Source organism: Malaya genurostris, chromosome 3 (assembly GCF_030247185.1).
Source record: "Malaya genurostris strain Urasoe2022 chromosome 3, Malgen_1.1, whole genome shotgun sequence".
In the NCBI taxonomy this organism is placed as follows: domain Eukaryota; kingdom Metazoa; phylum Arthropoda; class Insecta; order Diptera; family Culicidae; genus Malaya; species Malaya genurostris.
The window spans coordinates 141,278,580-141,292,332 of NC_080572.1; the positions used below are offsets into that span (position 1 = coordinate 141,278,580).

The following is a 13,753-nucleotide window of genomic DNA, read 5'->3' on the forward strand; positions in this document are numbered from 1 at the left end:
AGGATGTTGCCAATGATTTGTTCGTGAAATGTGAGAGCTGGATATCTAGTTAATAATGATGTCCTTGATTTTAGGTAAGATTTTATTAACGTATTTTTGAACATAGCCTAAATATCTAATATTAGATAAAAACTACACGAGCGAAGTAATAATATGAAATTATAATATTACTTAACTCCATAGTTGCAATATCGAATATCGATATTTTTCGTCAATGCTCTGAATTATCGATATCGTGGCAATATCGATATTATCGATAAATATCGATAAGTTTCCCATCTCTACCTGGCATCTCTGGTTGCAACTGAGCTGTCAAAAAAGTCAATATTGATTCTTAGCAAAGGAAACAGTGAAGACAATTTGAAAAGATTTAAAATCTGTATACTTTCAGTGTTATGTAAAGTAAAAGAAATTCAAATATATCAAGCAAAATGGCAGAAAGCAATATTCATCTGAGTGGAAATGGTGGTATGAGAACCACCTCTAAACCTCTTCGCATTCAGCGATATGAAGCTGCTCTTGATATGGCGGCATTCTTTGAATATGCAAAAAAAATGTTATCCAAGCCTTTGACAAGTAGTGACGACGATGATGACTCCGATTCAGACTCGTCTAATATAAACACTCGAAATTATCGAAAACTGGCATGTTACGTGAGGTCATCAAGACAAGGTACAACATATTCGTTATATGGACGTCAACATTTCAAATGGGCCAAAAAGTCAATGGCATATTTGATTATTACTGCTTTTTATAAATGTTCGTAAACTATCTAGTACCTGAAATGAACAATTCAGGTGTCATACACGTGAGGATTAGTAAAAAACCTTCCATAGGCTTTTGGGCGCATTCAAAATGTACACGTTGTTTATGGATAGATTAAAAATAATATTTACTGGTTTCAGAACGTAATGAGGATAAAAGTTTCTTGTTTAACTTAAGTTCTGTTGGGATAGACAGAATTTGGTTGCAAAATTTAATACTATCTGATACCGAATCGGAAAGTGAAATATCAGACAACGAATATATTCAAAACATGGTTGTGAATCATTTAAGGGAACGTAGATACCGCTCAAAGTATTATAGTAGTCATAAAGTAAATCAAAGGTAGTGTTATATTTACGAAAATAACTACAAAATACGTTTTTCAGAACTCTCAATTTGGATACTATAGTGTAGGATTACTATCTAATTATGATATGTTCCCTAATCATCAACGATCAATCGTAGGAGTTCGCAAAAGAAAAATGGTACATAAGCAAGGAATTGAGAAATTTAAATCTCGTAGGAAAAAATCGGTGAGCCTTGCTATCTGTTTCTTCACATTATGATATATATATATATATATATATATATATATATATATATATATATATATATATATATATATATATATATATATATATATATATATATATATATATATATATATATATATACATATATATATATATATATATATATATATATATATATATATATATATATATATATATATATATATATATATATATATATATATATATATATATATATATACCCAAACCTCCATTTACGTAACTTATATATGTATATATGTATTAATATACGTACGCATGTGTGCAAATATTTGTATTTCTTAATACATATAAATATTGGTGAAGTAAAAGCGATCATTTATATGTATAAATATATACACATATACGCAAAAGAGTGAGTGTGTAAGCATACATACATACATATATAAGGTTCGTAAATGGAGGTTTGGGTGTATATATATATATATATATATATATATATATATATATATATATATATATATATATATATATATATATATATATATATATATATATATATATATATATATATATATATATATATATATATATATATATATATATATATATAATTTTTTTTTGCTGGAAAATTTATACGCTCTTATACAGCCCAACTACAAATCAATGTGGTAGAAACTTAACAAATGACAGTTTCTCTTTATTTGCCCTCTTCTTCATGACTTTCAACGGACCCTATCAGCTAGGAGAAAAATCAATCTTCAGTTCAGCAACGTCATAGCGCGGGATCCGGATCACATTTAACATATCTCGGTTAATTTTTCAAAAGAACGTATAAGCAAGTGACAGTTTCTCTTTTATACTTTCTCTTCTATTAATTACCAAGCGGTTTCCACGTTTATTACTCAACTCTGCATGAAATGAAACTCGAAACTTTCTACTTTCAAACAGAATAGTGATATCAAAGAAAATCTTTCCAATCACATCACAATAATCGAAAGAAAGAGTGATTAAAGAGAAACTGTCACTTGCTTATACACACTTTTGAAAAATTACCCGAGAAATCATGTCAATTATATGGGTGCGCAGTGTTGCTATTTTGGTGTCAAATTCGTCATTTGAAGAAAAGGTCCGAAGTGCAAATGAGAGTTTCTTTGTTTATTTTCTCTTTCGATTATTACGGCCCTATCGGTAATCCCTCTATTCAACCTTTCACATAGAATAACGACTGAACCCATCGACTTTCGATCTGTAGTTCAAAAATTGTTGGAAAATACAGCAATAAGCCGTTATAAGTGAAAGAGTATGTAAGCAAAGAGAATCTGTCATTTGAACCTGGGACCTTTTCTAATGTTCATCGAGATTTCTTCTCCCAACTTCTATGTACGAGATTCGATGCAGACTCGCCTGACGGCGCCATATTCGCAAAAAGTATGTTGGCAATGATTTGCAGAGATGCTAGATTTGCAGATTTGTCTGTAGCTCCGCATTGTGTGGGATCAACAGCAGAAAGAAACACTATGCTTGTTCTTCGTCGTTACCCGCTGCTGGCACGACGCTGATCGACAGCATGGATTTTTTTAATCTATCAGGCAAACCAGCACAAAAATCATCGGCTCGATTTGATCTTTTGAGCGTCAATTAGTAGGGCTATTAGTACGATGCCGAATTATCCTAATCCCATCGCCTTTCTGCCAACGACTGATACACCCAACCCGTGGACAACTTGACAGCTCTCATACATCGAGAATATAAGTAAAAGTTTTTGTTTCTCTGGTTCCACAATGACGTCGTAAATAGAATCACATTTGAAAATAGTGTATCTGTTTTTCGACAATCTGCTGTTTAAATTTTTATATTTAAATAAGTAAAATAAATTTTGCTAGCGTTTCTTGACATTAATAAAATAATTATGATGATAAGTTACTATGGTTTAGTATAAGTATAATTTTTCTCTATTTATCAATAGAAGGTTTAAAAGTTGTTCATCACATTTCAATGAACAATGAACGTGAAGTAATGTATTCTACTGAGTCTTGAAGGACAATACTACTAATTTGAAAAACAAAATTGAATCTATTATTGCCTTACCTTTATCCGAGTCGTTAGATGATCATCCAATGATAACAAATACTCCTTCAAATGGCTACTAATTCCTTGCGTTTTCATTGATGCGGCTAAATATGTTAGGTACTCTTTAGTCACACACCACATTTCAAAAAACACTTCATTTTTAACTCAATTACTACAAAATAAAATGTTTGGAGATTTATGACGTGTGTTATTGATGAGTTTGTTGCTAAGCAGCGCTGCTAGGAAAATTCGCAATATTTTCATTTCATTCAGGAGTTCTTGCGTGAGTCACAATATGAAAATTACGCTCCTTTTAAATATATTGCTGGACGCATACACAGTGAATAACGTAAATAACGTAATAAAGTACTGGTTTCTCTTGTAATCTTTTTGTTTCGTAATTTATTGCACCCGTATTGTTTAGGTACACTAGCGCCGTCCTGAATTCAGTGAAACACATATGAAACAGGCTCATTTCTGTTAGGTTGTGTATGGGTTGGATACACCACACCCGCAAGCAGCTCTCTCCCAGTAGCAAGCAACTCGCTCGCCAGCAATTTAATGACGCCTTGTCCAACAACTGTGAGCTCCGAAAATTCTTCACACAGGGCACGTCCGACAGCACACAGTCGATGTCTGTACGCAATGGACAAAGTCCCACCTTTGGCATCAATCCTCCAATCCAAACTGTGCATTTTATAACTATTAATCGGAAACGGAATCACCCAATATGGTGCACTTCTTACCTGAATGGTTGTTCGTGATGAAATGAGTGAAGCAGTTGTTTTACAATTCGATTGACCTGTTGAAGTCGTACCCACCGCAATTTGTCATGGCATGCTATGCATTGATCATTATGAATTCGTTTGTACCCACACACAAACCAGTGAAGCCTTTCAGTTAGTCCAACCTAATAACAAATATGAGGACAAGGAGACGGACTCAGTTCCCGGGTTATGCCGTGTATATCGGAAGACCGAATACCGGTGAACAATTCGGATAAACGTGATCGCGAAACGAGGGAATATATAATTGTACAAACACGTCTGTATTTAACCGATAGCCTTACAGAAATGAGAAAAGGTTGTGGTGCTTACTGCCAACACTGGTTTACAGCGCACCTTGAAATACACCCCTGCCAAAAGACAGTATGTATGAAACAGCAGAGAAGAAAAGACAAATAAATTACACGTGATTATCAGTAAACGCAATCGATTTATTCGAAATCCGCTCTCGGCTCCCACATTTTGGTGACCCCGACGTGATAGCTGAAATCAGAAGTGCAAATGGCAAGTCGAGACGAGCAAGAAAATGCTGCAGTTGCCGCGGGAGTGTCGGTCAAGCTTCCTGATTTTTGGAAAAATGATCCGGTGATGTGGTTCGCTCAAGCCGAGGCACAATTTGCTTTGGCCAACGTTGTACGCGATCACACGAAATTCTATCACATCATTGCGAAAATTGACCAATCTGTCATCTGCCACGTAGCGGATTTAGTCACAGCTCCACCAGACGTAAATAAATACGAAACAGTCAAGCAACGATTTATTTCTCGATTCCAAGTGTCGGCACAGGGACGACTGGAACGACTTTTGAGTGCTTGCGACCTTGGAGACATGCGTCCTACTCATCCCCTCGCAAAAATGCAAGAAATCGCAACCGGATTAAATGTGACGGACGACCGAATGAAGATGCTGTTTCTACAGCGATTGCCTGCAAACATTAAGGCGGTGTTATCAATCAGCGATGGTACTATAGAAAAGCTTGCCGAAATGACAGACAAGATGGCTGAGCATCCATCCTCGCACGTTGCTGCCACATCCGTAATTGGCACCGAATCAGTTGCGGTGTCCGAATTGCAAAACAAGATTGCTGCGCTCACAATGGACATTCGCCGTATCAAATTCGCAAGAGATTCTTCCAGAAGCCGATCCACGTCAAGATTCAGTCGCAATCAGGATCAAGAAATATGTTGCCGGACGAGCGATGAAATGTCGCGAACCCTGTAAATATAATCAAAAAAACTAAAATCTTGTTCGCTTGAAACGGCGGAAGCGAACGCATTCACAAAAAGTCGCCGTATTATGTTATACGACCGTTCGTCCAAGATGAAATTCTTGATCGATACGGGCTCGGATGTATCAATTATTCCAGCAACAAATAAAGACCGAACTAAAGGCGCTACGTCATTCGTCTTACATGCAGCAAATGGTACAACAATAAAAGTATACGACAAACGATACGTCACAACAGATTTGGGCTTGCGTCGACGATTAACCTGGTCGTTCCTAGTCGCTGACGTGGGGGTGGCTATTATCGGTGCTGACTTTCTAGCTTCTTTCGGTATACTGGTGGATTTGAAACACCGACGATTGGTGGACGAATTAACCAAGCTATCATCGACCGGCGGCACGGCTGAAGCCTCTATTTTCAACGTAACATTGATAGCTTCAGATCACCCGTTCCGGAACCTTCTTGCGGAGTTCAAGGAAATCAAACTACCAACGCTTATCAAGACATCAGCACAGCACGAGGTTACCCACCATATACAAACCAAAGGACCTCCTGTCGCAAGCAAATGTCGACGAATGGCACCAGACAAGGTGAGTGCAGCAAAAAAAGAGTTTCAAGTGATGATCGACCTCGGAATATGCCGACCCTCGAGCAGTCCTACAAAGAGCCTATCATCAAATACCGGTAGAGATGGTGGATGTACCCAAGACTGCGGTAATTACCCCGTTCGGCCTATATGAGTTCACCCGGATGCAATTCGGATTGTGTAATGCCAGTCAAACGTTCCAGAGGTTTATGCACAGAGTATTCAAAGATATGGATTTCGTTGTCGTTTTCGTCGATGACATTTGCATTGCATCGCGGACGCCTGAAGAACACTACGAGCATGTGCGCGCCGTATTCGAACGACTGAAATTGTACGGCCTTGTCATCAACGTCGAAAAAAGCTGTTTTGCCACGTTAATTTTCTGGGATACGTCATAAACAAAGATGGAATCCTTCCATTACCTGATAGGGTTAAGGCTGTGACAAATTTCCCGATACCTGATACCGTTAAGGAATTAAGACGATTTCTTGCTTTGCTGAACTCATATAAAAGATTTATTTCGCACGCGTCTGAGTTACAGACAGACCTCCAGAGTCTTATTCCTGGAAACAAAAAGAACGATTCCCGAAATATCGTTTGGAGTGAAAAAGGACGATCAGCTTTCAAGCGGTGTAAACAATCATTAGCTGACTCAGCGCTGTAACATTATCCAGATTCAACGAAACCATTGAGCTTGTATATCGACGCATCAAATACTGCTGCGGGGGCTGTGTTACAGCAGTACGATGGAAGCAGCTGGGTTCCATTAGGCTTCTACTTCGAAAAATTTTCACCGTCCCAATTGAAGTACTCGACGTTCGGCCGAGAGTTAACAGCGATGAAGATGTCCGTGCAGTACTTTCGCCATATGCTGGAGGGTAAGAGGTTTACCATCTACACCGATCATATGCCGCTAACGCATGCAATGACGTCAAACCCGAGTAGCCGACTGCCACACGAAGACAGGTATTTGCGTTTTATCTCCGAATTTACAAACGACATACGTCATATCAGCGGGAAACTCAACGTAGTGGCTGACACCCTTTCACGGACTAAGACAATATCAGTACCGACACCGATAGATTATAACGCTATTGCTGATGATCAGAAAAACGATAACGAACTAAAAACTCTTCTGCGTTCTACAACTACTGCACTTCAAATGGAGTTGCGTCAAACATCTTTAGCCACAAAGCCTCTATATTGCGATGTATCACTGAATAAAGATCGGCCGTATATTCCTCCTCAACATCGACACAAAATTATGCATCATTTCCACGGTTTAGCTCATCCCGGAATACGCTCTTCTCGCCGGATCATCACAGACCGCTTCATCTGGAAAAATGCAAACAGAGACATCAAAGAGTTCGTTCAAAACTGTATACAGTGTCAACGTTCGAAGGTTCACCGTCATACAATAGCACCCCTTCAAAGATACATTCCACCAAACAGTCGATTTCGTCACATAAATATAGACATTGTTGGGCCATTACCCCCATCAAACGGTCATAAATACCTGCTTACAATCATTGATCGATTTCCAGATGGCCTGAAGCAAAACCCCTCCAAGACATGATGGCGGAAACAGTGGCACGAGCATTATGCGAAACGTGGATTGCCCGTTTCGGTGTACCAGAAACCATCACCACAGATCAAGGCAGACAGTTTGAATCTGAACTGTTTCTAGAGCTAGCAAAAATAATGGGCTTCGAGCATATCCGCACAACAGCATACCATCCGCAAGCAAATGGCTTAGTCGAGAGGTTCCATCGTACTTTGAAGGCTGCGATTATGGCTGTCGATCCGAAGAATTGGTATTATCGTCTACCAGTGATTTTGCTTGGGTTACGAACATCTTTTCGACCAGATTTTGGTTGCTCGGTCGCCGAGTTGATATATGGTCAAACCTTGCGCGAGTTTTTGAAATCCCCCGAAAATGACTCAGATAGAACCGAATTCGCTAAGGAACTGCACTGCACGCTAAGCAAATTAAAACCGATCGATCCATTGTACCATGCGAAACCCGGCGTTTTTGTAAACCCTCAATTGGCCAAATGATGGACCATTCGAAATAGTTAAACGACACGTTAAGTTTATGGACATACGTATCAAAGGAAAGGTGCAAAGAATTTCAATAGATCGTCTCAAGCCCGCTTTCACCGCTGATCAAGGAATCACGAAATATCCATTTCCTGACGACAAAACCATAATTACACCATCTGGACACAGGGTCAGATTCTGGACACAGGGTCAGGTGTAATAGGGGGGGGGGGGGGGGGGCATGTGGTGCTTACTGCCAACACTGGTTTACAGCGCACCTTGAAATACACCCCTGCCAAAAGACAGTATGTATGAAACAGCAGAGAAGAAAAGACAAATAAATTACACGTGATTATCAGTAAACGTAAGCAATCGATTTATTCGAAATCCGCTCTCGGCTCCCACAAGGTAATAGATCTTCTTTGTGCCACTAGAGCCAATTAGTTCTGATTCCTGAGTTGTCATTCCAGTGGTGCAGCGGAAATATTGTTCATGCCCACATCACCGACATTACTCCTCAATAATTTCACTGCGGTTCTGCTACCTCGCCATCGTTGCCGACTAAACCCATTACCGCCGACAATATTTTCTGCTTGATGCTTCCCGTTGGCTTCGTTATACCTGGTGAACGACCGTAACTAGGTTAAAACCGGGTATAAATAAACGATATACAGGGTCCGGCACTCGAAGTGTAACCAATTAAAAAGGCCATAAATTCAGTTTGGAAAATTACTTTTACTTAATTCAAAATACAAAATGTGTAAAAATAATACAAAATTCAGAATCAATTCACTTTTGCTCTATATGACCACCTTTTGCCTTGACTTGATGACTTGAGAGAGCGAAGGAGTTGCTTCGTTTGGCCGAATGTGACTTGCAGGTATTTTGGCCCACTCGCGGACAATAACTTTTTTCAGCGCCTCGAGACTGGTGTATCTTTTAGTTCGGACTTTGCTCTCCAAAATGGCCCAAAGAGAATAATCCATTGGATTCGCATCTGGTGAATTCGAGAGCCATTGTGTGGACGTGATGAAGTTCGGAACGTTGTTTTTCAGCCATTCTTGGTTCACTCGAGCTTTGTGGGACGGTGCCGAGTCCTGCTGAAACGTCCATGGTCTGCCACCGAGATGTTTGTCTGCCCACGGCTTCAAAGCAACCTCCAGAATACTTTCCCGATAATATGTCGCATTTACCTTGACGCCAGGCTCGATGAAAACGATTGGAGAGCGCCCATCTGCGGTTACAGCGGCCCAAACCATTATCTGTTGCGGGTGCTGCCTTCTGGTGGCCAACCGATGACTCAAATTCTCGTATGAACGGTCGGTCAAGTAAACCCTATCGTTTTGAGAGTTTATGAATTGCTCAATTGGAAAAAATTTCTCGTCAGAAAATACAATGTTCGGAAATTGACCGCTTTCGGCCAAACGAAGCAACTACTTCGCTCTCTCAAGTCATCAAGTCAAGGCAAAAGGTGGTCATATCATGCAAAAGTGAATTAATTCTGAATTTTGTATTATTTTTACACATTTTGTACTTTGAATTAAGTAAAAGTAATTTTCCAAACTGAATTTATGGCCTTTTTAATTGGTACACTTCGAGTGCCGGACCCTGTAATAATAATGGCTTCGTCAACAATTCTGCTGTCATGTCTTCCGATGAACAATACTGCAAGATAACGGTCCCGTTTTCAACCAGATTACGAGAAAACTGCATAACGTGACTGACGCTGCATTTTTACGGAATTTATGCAGCTCATGTTATCGTCTTCAAACGTTATTGTCGCTCCTACTTGCATGCAATTCAAATCTGTAAATAGACTTCAGTGTCCTCGGACAAAACATCGTTAATCCTGTCATGCCAGAGTTTGGCCGTATAAGCTGCTTTGCAACTTGCAGACTAACTTCTCACTTCCACGAACTACAATTTTTTTAAGCTTTTGCGTGAATATCTATTTGTTCAACTTTCCGTGCAGGTACTCACATTTCACGTCACGTTTCGACGTACATTCATCTGTTACTGTCCAGTTATCGTCAGTAAAGTCCTTAATGTTCTCTGCGTAGCCACAGATGCAAATACAGCATCATAATTAACACCGCACCGTTGCGAAAAACCCTGGACAACTAAACGTGCATTAAAACGAACCTCGTTGCCATCCGCATCCTCCTTTCGTTTGCAAACCCATTTACATCCGATGGGTGAACGACCCGAGAGCAACTTCACAAACTACCATAAATCTTTCTTCAATTAAAATTTATCGCCGATGCGAAAATTTCTTCCTACTCAAAGTAGGGATATTTCTTTTTAGAAAGAAACGCGAGTTGTCTTAGTCGAAAAGATACTACCTTTATTTTTCCTATCTTACATCTATATGTACATTTTTTCCTATTCTATTACTACACAACAAATCTCAATGGGACAGACAAATACGCTAATTTTACCTACCGCTCTACCTCTATCCAATCGGGATGAGTTTTCCCTTTCAGAGAAGATGCAAAAGTAAAAATATATATTTATTTCCTGTCTATACTGTGTGCCGATTTTGTCTAGACGCTACATCCTAACAAAACATTATACAAATTTTCTAACTCAGCCCATTATTTTAGGATCGGCCTGATTTTACGATTTTACTTACAGCCGTCTCGTTAGAAAAAAATCTTCCATAAATATAAAAAAATTAATTCGAGCGTCCGCGACCTTCCGGGCCCGTAAATCATCCGCGTGGGGATTAGCCGATTTAGCTCAATTGTTACATGATTGATTATTCATTTAGATTAGATCTCCTCATTTGTAGCATACTTATAAGTGACTGTGGCATTTCTAACATGTTTTGTTGATTATTACTACTGCTACTCTGTCTTCTATTTCTTCTAAAATATATGTAACAAAATATAATGAGTGACATAATTATAATTGTACTAGTCACTCCTCCTAAAGCATATAAATGTTTTTCATATGGACGGTTTTCTGAAACCCTGATTTTTACTTCTTCATACGGATTTTTAGGTAATGTCATGTTACTTTTAACTAATTTCTTATGATTAACTTCAATTTCTTGAGCTTGAGCTTAAGCTTGAGCGACCACCCTTGGTTGCTACTCCGTTACTGATCGGGATTAGCTGAAATTGTACAGGGAGTTTCTAGATGATCCGACCTGGGACTGGTAAATCATCCTTCAATGTACATCTTCTGGTAATCCCAGAATTCATCAATCAGTACCGGCGCCGGCCAGGCCCGAACGTAGATCGTTTAAGGAATGGGAAGGGATGTTAGTCCAACACTTGTTGTTACTAGAGGCCGTATATACTACTGCGCACTCAACAAGTGTCACAGGAGAAGGATATTTGTTAGTAAAAAATTCAGTATTGGTTTCGCGCGCGACTCAATATGTTCCGGTTTCAAGATGCTCGGATGCACCACTAAACTCACTGACTTCCCGAGTGAACGTTTCAACAATATCCTATATTTAAGTCCCGGGAATTCACAGCTTTTTTTCGAGGAAACTAAAGAAAAATTTTTCAATACTATCGCGTAAAGAATAAAAACTTCCCTATTTTTTTATAAATGAAATTACGTGATACAAAATAAACGAGTGAATAGGATTTAGACAAAATAGTTGATTCATTGCATTGACATATACTAAACAGTTGTTATAAAATCATTTTAAATCACCAAATAAAGGTCAACAGATTTCACGCGCGTCTTGATTCTGTATTATTTCCGCTTTATTATTTAATTATTTATTAAAATTATTAAATGGTTATATTGGTTGATCTGGGCAGCCGGCTACCGAGAAAAATATTGATTTATTGTTTGAAATATTAATATCAAGTGTTTTTTTTACTATGTATTCAATATACCGATATATGTTATCTCTGTTATTAACTTTGTAATATCAACGGATTTGTGCAATAGTTGATTTTTATCATTCAATTTATAATCCTAAAAGACAATCAATAACATGGAAAAAGAAAACATTCTAAATAAATCTTTTCTCCGTAGCTAGACGGAAATTGATAGGTTGAATGAAGAGATAATTTAGTAAAATAGAGTCATCAGAAGTGAAATATGGAAAATATCTGATAACTGGAAGGAAAAAGAAACTCCTGCAATTGTCGCCTTTTACGACATGGAAGCAGAAACCCAGTGGATATATTCTTGGTTCATTTTTTTCCGCCGGATTCCACACGGCATCTAGGCTGGTACTGTCCGGAGAGAGCTAATAGGTACTATCAATCTCCTAGTGGACCCCAGCCCCTTCTCATGATTAACTTCAATTTCGTAAGGTAACTGATCAATAGATTTAAAGAATGATTTAGTTCTATTGTTAACGCATGTCATTTGTGCATACCAAACCTGCTTTTGCCAAAATTTTTAAATCGGAACTTAATTCTACCATAGCAACCCTGTACGGCGGATTTATAATCACATTCACATCACATCTATACAGATCTCTCTTCCGCTTTCGATAAAATCAATCATGACATCACCATTGCAAAATTAAATCGACTCGGCTTTGGTGCAAACGTCATTCAGTGGATACAATCATATCTCAGCAATCGACGTCTTACTATCAAAATTGATGATTGTGTTTCCGAAGAATTTGTCGCAACGTCTGGAATTCCACAGAGGAGTCATCTTGGCCCTTTGATTTTCTTACTGTACTTCAATGATGTAAATCTTTGTCTGGATGGACCACGAGTTTCTTTCGCTTATGACCTCAAGATCTATCATACCATTCGCAGCTCAGAAGATGCGGCATTCCTTCAACGGCAATTAGAAATCTTTGCGAATTGGTGCAAATCCAATCATATGATAGTGAATCCCGAAAAGTGCTCAATCATTACGTTCACAAGGAAAAAGTTATCATTCAAATTCGAATATTATCTTGAAGGATTCATGATTAGTAGATCGACATGCGTCAAAGATCTTGGTGTCTTTCTCGATGAGCAGTTATCGTTCAAACAGCACATTAACTACATTGTTGCGAAAGCTTCTCGCTGTTTGGGATTCATATGTAGAATGACTAAGCACTTCAATGATATTTATTGCCTAACGACTCTATACTGTACACTCGTTCGTTCTGCTTTAGAATATTGCTCAGTAGTCTGGAACCCTCTTTACCTTAATGGAGCTCATAGAAAAGAATCTATACAACGTAGATTCGTACGTTTTGTTCTTCGACGATTACCTTAGAATAATCCACATCAACTGCCGAGCTATGAAAGTCGCGGATTGCTGATTGGTCTTGACACACTACAAGTACGACGAGAGCTGTCGTGTGCTTTTATGATAGCTGATCTTTTGAATGATAGGATTGACTGCCCCGCTTCGCTTCGTGAGGTTAATATCAATGTTCGTCCTCGTGCTCTCCGTAACAACGCCTTTCTTCGACTACCTCTACGTCGCACCAACTATGGAACAAACGGTGCCGTTATAGGGTTGCAAAGATCGTTCAATCTTGTATCATTTGGATTTGACTTCAACCTTCCACGCAAAACAATTCAAGCAAATTTTTTACTTAGTATTAGAAATTATCATTATGACTACAATGTGTCTGTTGATTTTACAATAATAAACAATAAACAATTATCACAATGAACAATTATGTTCGTTGGTTCGTTTGTTATATAAACAACCGTATTTTGATTGTTCATTGGTATTAGCTGAACATAAGTTTCATTTAGCTTTTTCGACAAACATTTTTCTTTGTAACCTTATGAAGGATGGTAGCCGCAACGCAGTCAAATGTTTTTGTAAGTATAGGTTG

General features: G+C 38.4%; 1 protein-coding gene across 2 annotated transcripts in view; it reads left to right on the plus strand.

Moving 5' to 3' along the window:
• Nucleotides 1-313: 313 nt before the first annotated feature.
• LOC131439574 (chromatin-remodeling ATPase INO80) overlaps nucleotides 314-13,753 on the plus strand; it is a 530,048-nt gene continuing 516,608 nt past the window's right edge. For both annotated transcript variants that reach the window (XR_009231141.1, XM_058610750.1), the window contains exons 1-3: nucleotides 314-672; nucleotides 906-1,096; nucleotides 1,152-1,298. Coding sequence is in view for 1 of the 2 variants with exons in the window: in XM_058610750.1 (XP_058466733.1) it covers nucleotides 432-672; nucleotides 906-1,096; nucleotides 1,152-1,298 (579 nt within the window). In the remaining variant the exon portion in view is untranslated. The remainder of the gene's footprint in view (nucleotides 673-905; nucleotides 1,097-1,151; nucleotides 1,299-13,753) is intronic.